General features: G+C 41.8%; 1 protein-coding gene across 3 annotated transcripts in view; it reads right to left on the reverse strand.

Annotated features, from left to right (window-relative positions):
* Positions 1 to 18,191, reverse strand: part of exoc2 (exocyst complex component 2) — a 116,386-nt gene that overhangs the window by 7,093 nt on the left and 91,102 nt on the right. For all 3 annotated transcript variants that reach the window (XM_041840201.1, XM_041840202.1, XM_041840200.1), the window contains 4 exons: positions 9,382 to 9,437; positions 9,142 to 9,264; positions 8,344 to 8,405; positions 5,350 to 5,409 (listed from right to left, as the gene is read on the reverse strand). In XM_041840201.1, coding sequence (XP_041696135.1) covers positions 5,350 to 5,409; positions 8,344 to 8,405; positions 9,142 to 9,264; positions 9,382 to 9,437 — 301 coding nt within the window. The remainder of the gene's footprint in view (positions 1 to 5,349; positions 5,410 to 8,343; positions 8,406 to 9,141; positions 9,265 to 9,381; positions 9,438 to 18,191) is intronic.

The raw sequence follows: 18,191 nt of genomic DNA on the forward strand, positions 1-18,191 counted from the left end.
CCCCATTCATTCTTTCCTTTACACGGATCAGTCGTCCTGGTCCCTTTGCAGAAAAACAGCCCCAAAGCATGATGTTTCCAACCCCATGCTTCACAGTAGGTATGGTGTTCTTTGGATGCAACTCAGCATTCTTTGTCCTCCAAACATGACGAGTTGAGTTTTTACCAAAAAGTTATATTTTGGTTTCATCTGACCATATGACATTCTCCCAATCCTCTTCTGGATCATCCAAATGCACTTCAGACGGGCCTGGACATGTACTGGCTTAAGCAGGGGGACACGTCTCGCACTGCAGGATTTGAGTCCCTGGCGGCGTAGTGTGTTACTGATGGTAGGCTTTGTTACTTTGGTCCCAGCTCTCTGCAGGTCATTCACTAGGTCCCCCCCGTGTGGTTCTGGGATTTTTGCTCACCGTTCTTGTGATCATTTTGACCCCACGGGGTGAGATCTTGCGTGGAGCCCCAGATCGAGGGAGATTATCAGTGGTCTTGTATGTCTTCCATTTCCTAATAATTGCTCCCACAGTTGATTTCTTCAAACCAAGCTGCTTACCTATTGCAGATTCAGTCTTCCCAGCCTGGTGCAGGTCTACAATTTTGTTTTTGGTGTCCTTTGACAGCTCTTTGGTCTTGGCCATTGTGGAGTTTGGAGTGTGACTGTTTGAGGTTGTGGACAGGTGTCTTTTATACTGATAACAAGTTCAAACAGGTGCCATTAATACAGGTAACGAGTGGAGGACAGAGGAGCCTCTTAAAGAAGAAGTTACAGGTCTGTGAGAGCCAGAAATCTTGCTTGTTTGTAGGTGACCAAATACTTATTTTCCACCATAATTTGCAAATAAATTCATTAAAAATCATACAATGGGATTTTCTGGATTTTTTTTCCTCAATTTGTCTGTCATAGTTGACATGTACCTATGATGAAAATTACAGGCCTCTCTCATCTTTTTAAGTGGGAGAACTTGCACAATTGGTGGCTGACTAAATACTTTTTTTCCCCACTGTAAGTGAATTTGTCCCAATACTTTTGGTCCCCTAAAATGGGGGGACTATGTACAAAAAGTGCTGTAATTTCTAAACAGTTCACCCGATATGGATGAAAATACCCTTAAATTAAAGCTGACAGTCTGCACTTTAACGTCATAGTCATTGTTTCATTTCAAATCCAAAGTGCTGGAGTACAGAGCCCAAACAACAAAAAATATGTCACTGTCCCAATACTTTTGGAGCTCACTGTAGTTGAATAGACCTGCCATAGCCCTTCTAAGGATAGGTTTCCACTCCCCATTTAATCTTGCTCTTGTGACTGACTGGGTTCAAACCGGGTTTCCTGCATGTCACAAGACTGTGTTAGCCCACCTAAAATGTGATGTTTTGGTGCCACGTTTTGGTGCCGCTAGGGCAATCCAGATGGCTAATTGTTGACATTTTTACTGAAGAATGTGTGTTTTTTCGGAGTGGCTGCGGATCCAACTTTTTCGGGATCTTTAATCCATCTACTAAAAGATCCGGAGCTTCCCGAAGATTCTGCGCATGTGTATATTCTGTACTTTACGCCCAGAGAACAGGCTACTCAGGCGAATGGTGCTCATTTAATAAAGTTAGATCAAGCAGAATCACTGTCTGCAAGATCACATAATGATCACAGTATTCTACATATCAGAACCGAATATAATAGCATAGTATAATGTTACTCTAAGACTAAAACACCACCACATTTTTCTTTAATGTGGCCAAAACTCAACAGCGTGTGCCACTACGCAAAATACACAGGTTGGCTATGCTACACTTTGTTAACACATCTGCTCTAAAATTCGCTCACTGTACATCATTCAAAACAACACTGTAGGCTACTTCGAAACAACACTGTGTAACTCAAGATCTAAATGCATATCCCCATGAAACTGATTGAGATCAAATGGTTACTATGGGTAAAACTTGAAGAATTATCATTCACGATTGCATGCGGTGGTGTTTTCGTCTTACAGTAACATTATACTATGCTATTATATTCGGTTCTGTTATGTAGAATACTGTGAACATTATGTGATCTTGCAGATATTGATTCTACTTGATCTAACTTTATTAAACGAGCACCATTCGCCTGAGTAGCCTGTTCTCTGCACGTAAAAAGGAGCCATGCATTTTACACATGCGCAGAATGTGATTCTTTAAGTCAGAACCCGAAAAAGTTGGATACATAGCCACAGCCTTGTTTTTTATAATTGTGATTTGTAAGTTGATGATAGAGTGTTTTTTGTATTTGTAAATGTTGCACATTTGTATGATTGTGTACATGCAGGGCTTCCTTAGAAAAGAGGCCTTGGTCTCCCTGCTTAAATCAAGGTTAAATAAAACAATACAAAAAATGTGCTTAAGCCCATAGGGAAGCGATCAGGAAGTTAATGTAAAGGACGACACGCTGCTTGCTTAGCAAGTACCACTTCCCCCTGATTCAGCTAATACCGAGACTTGAACTCAGGACCTCTGCCTTGCAAACACTCGTGACCGCCCTCCTGAAGTGTTCCAACCCGCCACGCTATTGAAAAAGGCCTTCTTCAATTGCGCAAGGGCACTTCAGGCTGATGAGTGAGTTTCACATATCCCCATCTGCTACATTCACCCAAACTCACTCCAAAGCAACCCCAGCAGTTGGGCTGAGCGCAACTGTAGATAAGAGTCCAGCTTGATTAGCGAGTACCGTGTCCCCCTGATTATGCTCATCCGTAGACTCAAACTCAGGACCTCTGGCTCGAAAACACACGTAGCATAACAACCCATCGCGCTATTAAAAAAGGTATTCAATTGCGCAAGGGGAGACACTTCAGGCTGAGGAGTGATCCCCATCTGCTACACTAATACAACTATTGTGCTGAGTGCTAAAGCGCGTATCGCGTACAAATAATCTGTCCTCGGTTGCAACACTCACTACACAGTTCCAAACTGCATCTGGAAGCAACGTCAGCACAGGAACTGTTAGTCAGGAGCTTCATGAAATGGGTTTCCATGGCTGAGCAGCCCCACACAAGCATAAGATCCCATGCACAATGCCAAGCGTCGGCTGCAGTGGTGGTGACTCTTGAGAAGTGGAAACGCGTTCTCTGGAGTGATGAATCACACTTCACCATCTGGCAGTCCGACAGACGAATCTGGGTTTGGCGGATGCCAGGAGAATGCTACCTGCTCCAATGCATAGTGCCAACTGTAAAGTTTGGTGGAGGAGGAATAATGGTCTGGGGCTGTTTTTCACGGTTCAGGCTAGGCCCCTTAGTTCCAGTGAAGGGAAATTGTAACGCTACAGCATACAATTACATTCTAGACGATTCTGTGCTTCCAACTTTGTGGCAACAGTTTGGGGAAGGCCCTTTCCTGTTTCAGCATGACAATGCTCCTGTGCACAAAGCGAGGTCCATACAGAAAGGTTTGTCAAGATCGGTGTGGAAGAACTTGCCTGGCCTGCACAGAGCCCTGACCTCAACCCCATCGAACACCTTTGGGATGAATTGGAACGCCGACTGCGAGCCAGGCCTAATCACCCAACATCAGTGCCGACCTCACTAATGCTCTTGTGGCTGAATGGAAGCAAGTCCCTGCAGCAATGTTCTAACATCCAGTGGAAGGCCTTCCCAGAAGAGTGGAGGCTGTTACAGCAGCAAAGGGGGGACCAACTCCATATTAATGCCCATGATTTTGGAATGAGATGTTCGACAAGTGTGTGTCCGCATACTTTTGGCCATGTAGTGTAGTTGATTGCTGGTAGGCTATTCAAGTCCCCATCGAGTTTTGTGTTGAGTTGTCTGGTAATGAGTGATGTTTTCATAATCACTCGTGAATGTGTGTAAAATGTTACAATCTTTTGTGATAAAACCCCCTGAGCTAACCCCACAGCTCACCTCATGAGAGTCAAGGGTGTGGCAGCATGTATCTACTACTACAATGTCTAACAGGCCTAATCGCCCAACATCAGTGCCCGATCTAACTAATGTTCTTGTGGCTGAATGGAAGCAAGTCCCTGCAGCAATATTCCAACATCTAGTGGAAAGCCTTCCCAGAAGAGTGGAGGCTTTTATAGCAGCAAAGTAGGGACCAACTCCATATTAATGCCCATGATTTTGGAATGAGATATTCGATGAGCAGGTGTCCACATACATTTGGTCATGTACTGTAAGTGAGCTAACACAGTCCGGTACGAATCTAGTCAGTCACAAGAGCAAGATTAATTAGAAAGTGGAAAAGCTATCCTTAGAAATGCTATGACATGGCTATTCAACTATATTGTTATGGGGGCCAAATTGCGTTTTTTGTCACACTCCCTTCTAACGTGTCCTTTGAGCATCATTTCTAAGGACAGCCCACCCAACTACCTCATCCCCATATTGTTATTTATTTTGCTCATTTGCACCCCAGTATCTCTATTTGCACATCATCTTCTGCACATCTATCACTCCAGTGTTAATACTAAAGTGTAATTATTTTGCACTATGGCCTGTTTATTGCCTTACCTCCATAACTTACTACATTTGCACACACTGTATATAGATTTTCTATTGTGTTATTGACTGTACGTTTTGTTTATCCCATATGTAACTCTGTGTTGTTGTTGTTTTTAATCGCACTGCTTTGCTTTATCTTGGCCAGGTCGCAGTTGTAAATGAGAACTTGTTCTCAACTGGCTTACCTGGTTAAATAAAGGTCAAATAAAAAAATAAAATAAAAAATAGAGGGTAACAGAATGCACAACCATGTTCCAGAGAGTCTTAGCTTTCAGAAATCGGGTCATAATAGCTTATAGCCCAAACGGTCCAAACGCTAGAGCCAAATTCATAGGAAGAAAATTTATTCAAAATGCCACATTGGCTTCAGAAACCTCCCAAAACCTGTTTAACACAAAAAGTGTTTGATTCTATCGGTTTTCTTCTAGCATTCCTTGCTGGCAAAGTACCAGGATGTTATCTCTGGTTTTGAATCTGAATGTAGAGAACTGAATTTGAAAACTGAATCAGAACACATCTAAGATGTTGAATGTATGAAACTTTGGTAAAGTTGAAATTATAATTTATAAACTTGATGCAATATTTACCATAATGACACTGAATATATAAATATTGAATTTTAATATTCAATTAAATTGAATTTTAAAACTGAATGCAATATTAATTCAATTCAGTTTAAAATCATGAAATACAAGTTCAATTTATTAATTAAATGAATTCAATATCTAAATACAAATTCAAAAATATTGAATTCAAATACAGTTTCTGTTAGCACTGAAATCGCTCCATATTTTAAATGGAACTGAAATCGCTCCATATTTTAACTGGAACCAGTATTATCTTGTTGAATTACTTACTTTTGGTCTGCTCCACTGTGTAACTGGGGGAGGGCCTCCAGAGCCTGCTTGAAGCTGGCGCTGAAACAAGATACACACAGTTAACACCACACGACACACACCAACACTAATACATTCTACTACACACAGGAGACATACCATAACACAAAAACACTTATATTAAAACCAGATTAAACTAGCTGGAGTGCTGTTTTCGCTTCCTTTTCAATATACAGTACCACCAGGTAATGTAGTCCAGAGAGTGAGTGGTAGAAGGCTTGGGTAAGATGAATGTGACTTAAAGGAATGACAGTGAGAGTACTGTGTAGTTTCTGTAATACATGTACAGTGAGGGAAAAAGTATTTGATCCCCTGCTGATTTTGTACGTTTGCCCACTGACAAAGACATGATCAGTCTATAATTGTAATGATAGGTTTATTTGAACAGTGAGAGACAGAATAACAACAACAAAATCCAGAAAAACGAATGTCAAAAATTTTATAAATTGATTTGCATTTTAATGAGGGAAATAAGTATTTGACCCCCTCTCAATCAGAAAGATTTCTGGCTCCCAGGTGTCTTTTATACAGGTAACGAGCTGAGATTAGGAGCACACTCTTAAAGGGAGTGCTCCTAATCTCAGCTTGTTACCTGTATAAAAGACACCTGTCCACAGAAGCAATCAATCAATCAGATTCCAAACTCTCCACCATGGCCAAGACTAAAGAGCTCTCCAAGGATGTCAGGGACAAGATTGTAGACCTACACAAGGCTGGAATGGGCTACAAGACCATCGCCAAGCAGCTTGTTGAGAAGGTGACAACAGTTGGTGCGATTATTCGCAAATGGAAGAAACACAAATGAACTGTCAATCTCCCTCGGCCTGGTGCTCCATGCAAGATCTCACCTCGTGGAGTTGCAATGATCATGAGAACGGTGAGGAATCAGCCCAGAATTACACGGGAGGATCTTGTCAATGATGTCAAGGCAGCTGGGACCATAGTCACCAAGAAAACAATTGGTAACACACTACGCAGTGAAGGACTGAAACCCTGCAGCGCCCGCAAGGTCCCCCTGCTCAAGAAAGCACATATACAGGGCCGTCTGAAGTTTGCCAATGAACATCTGAATGATTCAGAGGAGAACTGGGTGAAAGTGTTGTGGTCAGATGAGACCAAAATCGAGCTCTTTGGCATCAACTCATTTCGCCGTGTTTGGAGGAGGAGGAATGCTGCCTATGACCCCAAGAACACCATCCCCACCGTCAAACATGGAGGTGGAAACATTATGCTTTGGGGGTGTTTTTCTGCTAAGGGGACAGGACAACTTCACCGCATCAAAGGGGCAATGGACGGGGCCATGTACTGTCAAATCTTGGGTGAGAACCTCCTTCCCTCAGCCAGGGCATTTAAAATGGGTCGTGGATGGGTATTCCAGCATGACAATGACCCAAAACACACGGCCAAGGCAACAAAGGAGTGGCTCAAGAAGAAGCACATTAAGGTCCTGGAGTGGCCTAGCCAGTCTCCAGACCTTAATCCCATAGAAAATCTGTGGAGGGAGCTGAAGGTTCGAGTTGCCAAACGTCAGCCTCAAAACCTTAATGACTTGGAGAAGATCTGCAAACAGGAGTGGAACAAAATCCCTCCTGAGATGTGTGCAAACCTGGTGGCCAACTACAAGAAACGTCTGAACTCTGTGATTGTCAACTAGGGTTTTGCCACCAAATTGCTACTTATTTCCCTCATTAAAATGCAAATCAATGTATAACATTTTTGACATGCATTTTTCTGGATTATTTTGTTGTTATTCTGTCTCGCACTGTTCAAAGAAACCTACCATTAAGATTATAGACGGACTGTAAACTCTCCTTCCAGACTCACATTAAGAATCTCCAATCCAAAGTTAAATCTAGAATCGGTTTCCTATTTCGCAACAAAGCCTCCTTCACTCATGCTGCCAAACATGCCCTCGTAAAACTGACTATCCTACCGATCCTTGACTTCGGCGATGTCATTTACAAAATAGCCTCCAACACTCTACTCAGCAAATTGGATGTAGTCTATCACAGTGCCATCCGTTTTGTCTCCAAAGCCCCATATACTACCCACCACTGTGACCTGTACGCTCTTGTTGGCTGGTCCTCACTACATATTCGTCGCCAAACCCACTGGCTCCAGGCCATCTATAAATCACTGCTAGGCAAATCCCCGCCTTATCTTAGCTCATTGGTCACCATAGCAACACCCACCCGTAGTATGCGCTCCAGCAGGTATATCTCACTGGTCATCCCCAAAGCCAACACCTCCTTTGGCCGCCATTCCTTCCAGTTCTCTGCTGCCAATGACTGGAACAAATTGCAAAAATCTCTGAAGCTGGAGACACTTATCTCCCTCACTAACTTTAAGCATCATTTGTCAGAGCACCTTACCGATCACTGCACCTGTACACAGCCCATCTGAAATTAGCCCGCCCAACTACCTCATCCCTATATTGTTATTTATTTTGCTCATTTGTACCCCAGTATCTCTATTTGCACATCATCTCTTGCACATCTATCATTCCAGTGTTAATACTAATTGTAATTATTTTGCACTATAGCCTATTTATTGCCTTACCTCCATAACTTGCTACATTTGCACACACTGTATATATATATTTATTTCTGTTGTATTTTTGACTTTGTTTTGTTTTACCCCATATGTAACTCTGTGTTGTTGTTTTTATCGCACTGCTTTGCTTTATCTTGGCCAGGTCGCAGTTGTAAATGAGAACTTGTTCTCAACTGGCTTACCTGGTTAAATAAAGGTGAAAAAATAAAAATAAATAATAATAATGTCTTTGTCAGTGGGCAAACGTACAAAATCAGCAGGGGATCAAATACTTTTTTCCCTCACTGTACGTGTGTTTACAGTAGTATGCACAGTGTGTGTGAAGTGTATGTGTGCGTGTGGTACGCAGGTGTCTAGTGATGTAGTACAGTACAGTCTCAGGGAGGGTTTTTGGGGTCTTACTGGCTCTCAGATGACAGGTAGGAGGCTACAGCATCTCTCAGAGCACTGATCTCCAAACGGGCCTGGAGAGAGAGAGTGAGAGAGAGAGCAAGAGAGATGGAGAAGGAAGTGGATAGAGAAAAATAAAAGAATGTGTAAATGAGGTTAAAGGTCCAATGCAGCAGTTTTTATTTCAATATCAAATAATTTCTAGGTAACAATTAAGTACCTTACTGTAATTCAAATGGTAAAAAAGAAACAAAAATAGCTTCTTAGCAAAGCACTTTCTCAAGCAAGAATTTTGCTAGGACTGTCTGGGAGTGGTCTGAGTGGGGAGGGGAAAACTGAAAACTAGCTGTTATTGGCAGAGAGGTTTGGAACTCTCTTTCTTATTGGTCTATTAACTAATTTACCGCCTGGTGATGTCACCAGGCAGGCAAAAACTCCATTCCACCAAAACAGGCTGAAATTTCTGGCCGTCTTTTCAAACAGCTCTTACACTAAAAGGGCATTTATCATAATTTTCACAATTTCACAGAGTAATTCCAACATCATAGTGTGAAAATATATACTGTATAAAACATAAAATCTAGTTTTTGACTGCACTGGGCATTTAATAGAGCACTTTAGGGTAATTTAAAGTATCCTCAGTTTGGGCTGTAGAGTGTACACTACAGGGTGTAGTATACCAGTAGCTGGTCTGGTAGAGGTGCTGGGGTTTAGAATCATCAGTAAAAGAGGGTAAATCCCCCCCAGTTGGTGGCTCTTCATTTGACTCACTCGAGAGAGTGGCATCTGAAAGTGTGTGTGTGTGTGTACCTGTATGGCTCCGTTCATGCTGAAGTAGGACACACACTGCATGAGACGGGTCATCTCCTCTGCCACACCATCAACGATTCTAGTCAGAACCCTGGGAACTAGCTCCCTTGACACTGTGAAGACCTGAGAGAGAAAGAGGTGGAGAGATCAAACTCTCTGTGACTGCTCTACTCATTACAGAAGGCCCCCAATCATTTTTGTCATGCATCTCTTCATTATACAGAAAGGCCAATGCCTTACCTCAGCATGAACAGTGATGATGTTGACCAAGGCTTCCTTCAGGTAGTTCCTCACACCTAGGAAAGAAGGTAGTTTCATAATAACGTCAAAACCCAGTCTAAAACCCAAAACCGATCATATGAAACTGATCCCAGACCTAACACATTTATCAGTTCTCTTTTACTATAAGACTAGACTGAAATGCAGTGGGCGAGGAAAGATCGAAAGTAGTCTTTCTATTGGTAGAGGTTGAGATGAGCCATATAATGTATGTTTTCTCCAATCAACCTGGAGAATGGTGGGTGTGTAATGTGTAGAGTGGCACCCCTAAGTAGGGGTGTGAACGTTTAAACGTATAAATGAAGTTGGGATCCTTAACGTTAAGAAAAATCTCTAACCACAACATTATCACAAAACATGTTATTTTCCGTATTATAGTCTAACTAGACAATAGGCTATAAAGGCCTCGGGAAAGTAAACAGCATAGTGGGTAAATTTCCACAACAACTAAAGAGCGTTGAAGCGCAAGGCTCTGGTGCCCTGGCTACCACGCTGTGAACAGCGTGAAGTAAACCTGTGCACATGCGCAGATACTGTGTGTGACTTTGCAAGAGCGAAGTGTTGCATCTCGCTCATCTCAATATCCTAACCTATTCATTGATGATAGGCCCTGTTTTACTGCAGTTGCAAGACATTGCAAACCAAGAAATTGTGAGATACAGTATTCCATTTCGAGATACAGCTTTTGATTGCCGATAGATAGGCCAAGTGCACCGTTCTGACTCTCTCTGCCTGGTGGCCGACCTGCCTATACTGTGTCCCTCCCCTCTGTCTCCATCCCTCGCTAGCTCGCTATGAAAGATGCAAGTGTTTGTGTTCTCGGAAGTACAGCAACTAATCAGTCTCCTCCGTTCCAAAAATACTGAATCTTGGGAGTTGATTCCTTGTGGAATCGAATCTTGACACTCAGAAATGGGAGTTGACTCTGGAGTCTACGTGCAAGGAGATGAAAATACATTTTTGAGTCGACTCTCCACCACTACGTCATCGTCGTTAACAATTGGAAACATTTCAGAGAAAGGCAAGCGACAGCAGTGAAGTCCTGTATGGCAATACTTTGAGAAGATAAATGAGAAAGAAATGCAAACTTTGCAAGGTGGAATTGAGGTACAGTAATGGTTGTACAGGTGCAATGCTTAGCCATCTGAAAGGGATGCACCGTAATACCCAAACCGTTGCTGGCAGCAGCGCATATATATTATCGGTTTAACAAATGGCCGTTGAGAACATTTTCTCCATTTGTAACATCCCCCTACAGTGACGGAAACAAGTATTTGATCCCCTGCTGATTTTGTATGTTTGCCCACTGACAAAGAAATGATAATTCTATTTTTTTAATGGTAGGCTTATTTGAACACTGAGAGACAGAATAACAACAAAAAAATCCAGAAAAACGCATGTCAAAAATTGATTTGCATTTTAATGAGGGAAATAAGTATTTGACCCCTCTGCAAAACATGACTTAGTACTTGGTGGCAAAACCCTTGTTGGCAATCACAAAGGTCAGACGTTTCTTGTAGTTGGCCACCAGGTTTGCACACATCTCAGGAGGGATTTTGTCCCACTCCTGTTTGCAGATCTTCTCCAAGTCATTAAGGTTGAGGCTGACGTTTGGCAACTCAAACCTTCAGCTCCCTCCACAGATTTTGTATGGGATTAAGGTCTGGAGACTGGCTAGGCCACTCCAGGACCTTAATGTGCTTCTTCTTGAGCCACTCCTTTGTTGCCTTGGCCATGTGTTTTGGGTCATTGTCATGCTGGAATACCCATCCACGACCCATTTTAAATGCCCTGGCTGAGGGAAGGAGGTTCTCACCCAAGATTTGACAGTACATGGCCCCGTCCATCGTCCCTTTGATGCGGTGAAGTTGTCCTGTCCCCTTAGCAGAAAAACACCCCCAAAGCATAATGTTTCCACCTCCATGTTTGACGGTGGGGATGGTGTTCTTGGGGTCATAGGCAGCATTCCTCCTCCTCCAAACATGGCGAGTTGAGTTGATGCCAAAGAGCTCGATTTTGGTCTCATCTGACCACAACACTTTCACCCAGTTCTCCTCTGAATCATTCAGATGTTCATTGGCAAACTTCAGACGGCCCTGTATATGTGCTTTCTTGAGCAGGGGGACCTTGCGGGCTCTGCAGGATTTTAGTCCTTCACGGCGTAGTGTGATACCAATTGTTTTCTTGGTGACTATGGTCCCAGCTGCCTGGTGATCATTGACAAGATCCTCCCGTGTAGTTCTGGGCTGATTCCTCACCGTTCTCATGATCATTGCAACTCCACGAGGTGAGCTCTTGCATGGAGCACCAGGCCGAGGGAGATTGACAGTTATTTTGTGTTTCTTCCATTTGCGAATAATCGCACCAACTGTTGTCACCTTCTCAACAAGCTGCTTGGCGATGGTCTTGTAGCCCATTCCAGCCTTGTGTAGGTCTACAATCTTGTCCCTGACATCCTTGGAGAGCTCTTTGGTCTTGGCCATGGTGGAGAGTTTGGAATCTGATTGATTGATTGCTTCTGTGGACAGGTGTCTTTTATACAGGTAACAAGCTGAGATTAGGAGCACTCCCTTTAAGAGTGTGCTCCTAATCTCAGCTCGTTACCTGTATAAAAGACACCTGGGCGCCAGAAATCTTTCTGATTGAGAGGGGGTCAAATACTTATTTCCCTCATTAAAATGCAAATGAATTTATAACATTTTTGAAATGCGTTTTTCTGGATTTTTTTGTTGTTATTCTGTCTCTCAATGTTCAAATAAACCTACCATTAAAATTATAGACTGATCATTTCTTTGTCAGTGGGCAAACGTACAAAATCAGCAGGGGATCAAATACTTTTTTCCCTCACTGTATGTCATGTTGACAAGACAATAGAAGAAATACAAATGAGATGATTGTCTGGTGTCTGGTGCTTTAAAGATTAACACTTCCAGGGGGCAAGAGTGTTACCACGAGAAAACAAAAGACCAAAACCAGTGAAAGTCATCTTTCTCTGTTTCCGCTGGCAATGCAGGCCTCAGCATACACACACCAATCACCCACATGTTCATCCAGTGAAAGTATCATATCCTATTCCTTATAGCTGTGGTTTATAAGCCCAAATGTTCCTGTTTCACTATTAGCAGAACACACAAAGTCGTAAAAGGCACCACTTTTTCTCCCTGGAACATTGAGGAGCATAGGGGAGTGGGGCTATGTTCCTCTGAGCGCACACGCACATACACACATCCTGTTTTAAGGTACATAAACCACACACAAGTTTCACCTGTGCACAGCCTCAGAGCACATCCGTGTGTATGTGTGCTTGTGTGTGCATTCATACACACAAAACCACAGACCAGAATGATATATGTCCATGTCACTGCTAACATCACTTCAATTTACGTATGATTGTATGAAGAATTCACTGAAGATTCAGGGTTTGACATTTCCTGCAATGTGCAGATGAGACACCTACAATGAGCTCCCCCACCCACAACAACTGATGACTAGCTTGTAGAGAAAATAGATACAGAGAGAGAGAGAGAGAGAGAGAGAGAGAGAGATACCCCCCCTACAGACCACAAATTCCAATTAGCTATACTTCAACTCTTTAACAACATCCTCAGCTCTGGCATCTTCTCCAATATTTGGAACCAAGGACTGATCACCCCAATCCACAAAAGTGGAGACATATTGGACCCCAATAACTACCGTGGGATATGCGTCAACAGCAACCTTGGGAAACTCCTCTGCATTATCATTAACAGCAGACTTGTACATTTCCTCAGTGAAAACAATGTACTAAGCAAATGTCAAATTGGCTTTTTACCAAATTACCGTACGACAGACCACGTATTCACCCAGCACACCCTAATTGACAAACAAACAAAACAAAACAAAGGCAAAGTCTTCTCATGCTTTGTTGACTTCAAAAAAGCTTTTGACTCAATTTGGCATGAGGGTCTGCTATACAAATTGATGGAAAGTGGTGTTGGGGGAAAAAACATACGACATTATAAAATCAATTTACACAAACAACAAGTGTGCGGTTAAAATTGGAAAAAAACACACACATTTCTTTCCACAGGGCCGTGGGGTAAGACAGGGATGCAGCTTGAGCCCCACCTTCTTCAACATATATATCAACGAATAGGTGAGGGCACTAGAACAGTCTGCAGCACCCGGTCTCACCCTACTAGAATCTGAAGTCAAATGTCTACTGTTTGCTGATGATCTGGTGGTTTTGTCCCCAACCAAGGACGGCCTACAGCAGCACCTAGATCTTCTGCACAGATTCTGTCAGACCTGGGCCCTGACAGTAAATCTCAGCAAGACAAAAATAACGGTGTTCCAAAAAAGGTCCAGTTGCCAGGACCACAAATACAAATTCCATCTAGACACCGTTGCACTAGAGCACACAAAAAACTATATATACCTCGGCCTAAACATCAGCGCCACATGTAACTTCCACAAAGCTGTGAACAATCTGATAGACAACGCAAGAATGGCCTTTTATGCCATCAAAAGGAACATAACATTTGACATACCAATTAGGATCTGGCAAAAAATACGTCAATCAGTTATAGAACCCATTGCCCTTTATGGTTGTGAGGTCTGGGGTCTGCTCACCAACCAAGAATTCACAAAATGGGACAAACACCAAATTGAGACTCTGCATTCAGAATTCTGCAAAAATATCCTCTGCGTACAACGAAAAACACCAAATAATGCATGCAGAACAGAATTAGGCCGAGACCCGCTAAACATCAAAATTCAGAAAAGAGACGTTAAATTCTACAACCACCTAAAAGGAAGCGATTCCCAAACCTTCCATAACAAAGCCATCACCTACAAAGAGATGAACCTGGAAAAGAGTCCCCTAAGCAAGCTGGTTCACAAACACAAACAGACCCCACAGAGTCCCAGGACAGCAACACAATTAGACCCAACCAAATCATGAGAAAACAAAAATATAATTACTTGACACATTGGAAATAATTTTTAAAAAAACAGAGCAAACTAGAATGCTATTTGGCCCTAAACAGAGAGTACACAGTGGTATAATACCTGACCACTGTGACTGACCCAAAATGAAGGAAAGCTTTGACTATGTACAGACTCAGTGAGCATAGCCTTGCTATTGAGAGAGGCCGCCATTGGCAGACCTGGCTCTCAAGAGAAGACAGGCTATGTGCACACTGCCCACAAAATGAGGTGGAAACTGAGCTGCACTTACTAACCTCCTGCCAAATGTATGACCATATTAGAGACACATATTTCCCTCAGATTACACAGACCCACAAAGAATTCGAAAACAAATCCAATTTTGATAAACTCCCATATCTATTGGGTGAAACACCACAGTGTGCAATCACAGCAGCAAGATTTGTATCCTGTTGCCACAAGAAAAGGGCAACCAGTGAAGAACAAACACCATTGTAAATACAACCCATATTTATGTTATATACATATTTACTTTAACTATTTGCACATCATTACAACACTGTATATAGACATAATATGACATTTGAAATGTCTTTATTATTTTGGAACTTGTGTGAGTGTAATATTTACTGTTCACTTTTTATTGTTTATTTCACTTTTGTTTATCCATTTCACTTGCTGTGGCAATGTAAACATATGTTTCCCATGCCATTAAAGCCCCTTGAATTGAATTGAATTTAGAGAGAAAGAGAGAGAGAGAGAGGGAGAGAGCGAGAGAGAATGTTTTAGTGGAGAAATACACAACAGGTAGATATGAAGGGTAGTCTTGGTCAGGTGCCCATAGAGTAGGGCCGGGACGATACCAGTATTGTGATACTCGTTAGTATTTGTATTTGTATTTATTAGGGATCCCCAGCAGCAGCTACTCTTCCTGGGGTCCAAACATATTAAAGCACTTACATTACATATAAAACAAAATATAAAACAGTACATCATATAACATTATTACACCACTACATATCTACAATACAAAATGTTTAATAACACCATTCAACAATATCAGAATGTGTGCGTATGCATGTGTCTGTACCTTTGTGTGTGTCTCTTCACAGTCCTTGTTGTTCCATAAGGTGTATTTTTACCAGTTTTTTAAAAAATCCGATTCTACTGCTTGCATGAGTTACCTGATGTGGAATAGAGTTCCATGTAGTCATGGCTCTATGTAGTACTGTGAGCCTCCCATAGTCTGTCCTGGACTTGGGGACTGTGAAGAGACCTCTGGTGGCATCTCTTTTGGGGTATGCATGGGTGTCCGAGCTGTGTGCTAGTATTTTAAAACAGACAGCTCGGTACATTCAGCTTGTCAACACCTCTTACAAAAACAAGTAGTGATGAAGTCAATCTCTCTTCCACTTTGAGCCATGAGAGATTGACATGCATGTCATTAATGTTAGCTCTCCGTGTACTTTTAAGGGCCAGCTGTGCTGCCCTGTTCTGAGCCAACTGACATTTTCCCAAGTCCCTCTTTGTGGCACCTGACCACACGACCGAACAGTAGTCTAGGTGCGACAAAACTAGGGCCTGTAGGACCTGCCTTGTTGATAGTGTTGTTAAGAAGGCAGAGAAGCGCTTTATTATGGACAGACTTCTCCCCATCTTAGCTACTGTTGTATCAATATGTTTTGACCATGACAGTTTATAATCCAGGGTTACTCCAAGCAGTCTAGTCACCTAAAGTTGCTCAATTTCCACATTATTCATTACGAAATGTAGTTGAGGTTTAGGGTTTAGTGAATGATTTCTCCCAAATCCAATGCTTTTAGTTTTGAAATATTTAGGACTAACTTATTCCTTGCTACCCATTCCGAAACTAACTGCAGCTCTTTGTTAAGTGTTGCAGTAATTTCAGTTGCTGTAGTAACTGACATGTATAGTGTTGAGTCATCCGCATACACAATGGCTTTACTCAAAACTGGTGGCATGTCGTTAGTAAAGATGGAAAAAAGTAAGGGGCCTAAACAGCTACCCTGGGGAATTCCTGATTCTACCTGGATTATGTTTGAGGCCCTTCCATTAAAGAACACCCTCTGTGTTCTGTTAAACAAGTAACTCTTTATTCACATTATAGAAGGGGGTGTAAAGCCATAACACATACGTTTTTCCAGCAGCAGACTGTGATCGATAATGTCAAAAGCTGCACTGACGTCTAACAAGACAGCCCCAAAATCATTTTATCATCAATTTCTCTCAGCCAATCATCAGTAATTTGTGTAAGTGCTGTGCTTGTTGAGTGTCCTTCCCTATAAGCGTGCTGAAAGTCTGTTGTCAGTTTGTTTACTGTGAAATAGTATTATATCTGGTCAAACACAACTTTTTCCAAAGGTTTACTACGGGTTGGTAACAGGCTGATTGGTCGGCTATTTGAGCCAGTAAAGGGGGCTTTACTATTCTTGGGTAGCGAAATGACTTTAGCTTCCCTCCAGGCCTGAGGGCACACACTTTCTAGTAGGCTTAAATTGAAGATGTTGCAAATAGGATTGGCAATATCGTCTGCTATTATCCTCAGTAATTTTCCATCCAGATTGGCAGACCCCGGTGGCTTGTCATTGTTGATAGACAACAATAATTCTTTCACCTCTTCCAAACTGACTTTACGGAATTCAAAAGTACAATTCTTGTCTTTCATAATTTGGTCAGATATACTTGGATGTGTAGTGTCAGCGTTTGTTGCTGGCATGTCATATCTAAGTTAGCTTATCTTGCAAATGAAGAAGTCATTAAAGTAGTTTGTAATATCAGTGGGTTTTGTGATGAATGAGCCATCTGATTCAATGAATGATGGAGCCGAGTTTGCCTTTTTTCCAGAAATGTCATATAAGGTTCTCCAAAGCGTTTTACTATCATTCTTTATATTATTTATTATTGTTTCATAGTATAGTTTCTTTTTATTTTGTTTAGTCACATGATTTCTTAATTTGCAGTACGTTTGCCAATCAGTTGGGCTGCCAGACTTATTTGCCATACCTTTTGCCTCATCCCTCTCAACCATACAATTTTTCAATTCCTCATCAATCCAAGGGCATTTAACCGTTTTTACAGTCATTTTCTTAATGGGTGCGTGCTTATTAGTAACTGGAATAAGCAATTTCATAAATGTGTCATGTGCAGCGTCTGGTTGCTCCTCATTACACACCACAGACCAGCAAATATTCATCAACATATGATTCACTATAAAATATATTGTATGACCGCTTATACACTATATTATGCCCAGCCTTTGGAACTTTGGTTTTCCTAGATATGGCTACTATATTGTGATAATTACATCCTATGGATTTGGATACTGCTTTAAAGCAAATTTCTGCAGCATTAGTAAAGATGTGATCAATACATGTTGATGATTTCATTCCTGTGCTGTTACATACCTGGTACCTGTGCTGGTAAATACCCTGGTAGGTTGACTGACAACCTGAACAGGCACTGGTTGCAGTTTTTAAAAAATTATTGAGTGGGCAGCTTGATGAGAGCCAGTCAATATTTAAATCACCCAGAAAATATACAGTGGGGAGAACAAGTATTTGATACACTGCCGATTTTGCAGGTTTTCCTACTTACAAAGCATGTAGAGGTCTGTCATTTTTATCATAGGTACACTTCAACTGTGAGAGACGGAATCTAAAACAAAAATCCAGAAAATCACATTGTATGATTTTTAAGTAATTAATTTGCATTTAATTGCATGACATAAGTATTTGATCACCTACCAACCAGTAAGAATTCCGGCTCTCACAGACCTGTTAGTTTTTCTTTAAGAAGCCCTCCTGTTCTCCACTCATTACCTGTAT

Source organism: Coregonus clupeaformis, chromosome 20, assembly GCF_020615455.1.
Source record: "Coregonus clupeaformis isolate EN_2021a chromosome 20, ASM2061545v1, whole genome shotgun sequence".
NCBI classification, from domain to species: Eukaryota; Metazoa; Chordata; class Actinopteri; order Salmoniformes; family Salmonidae; genus Coregonus; species Coregonus clupeaformis.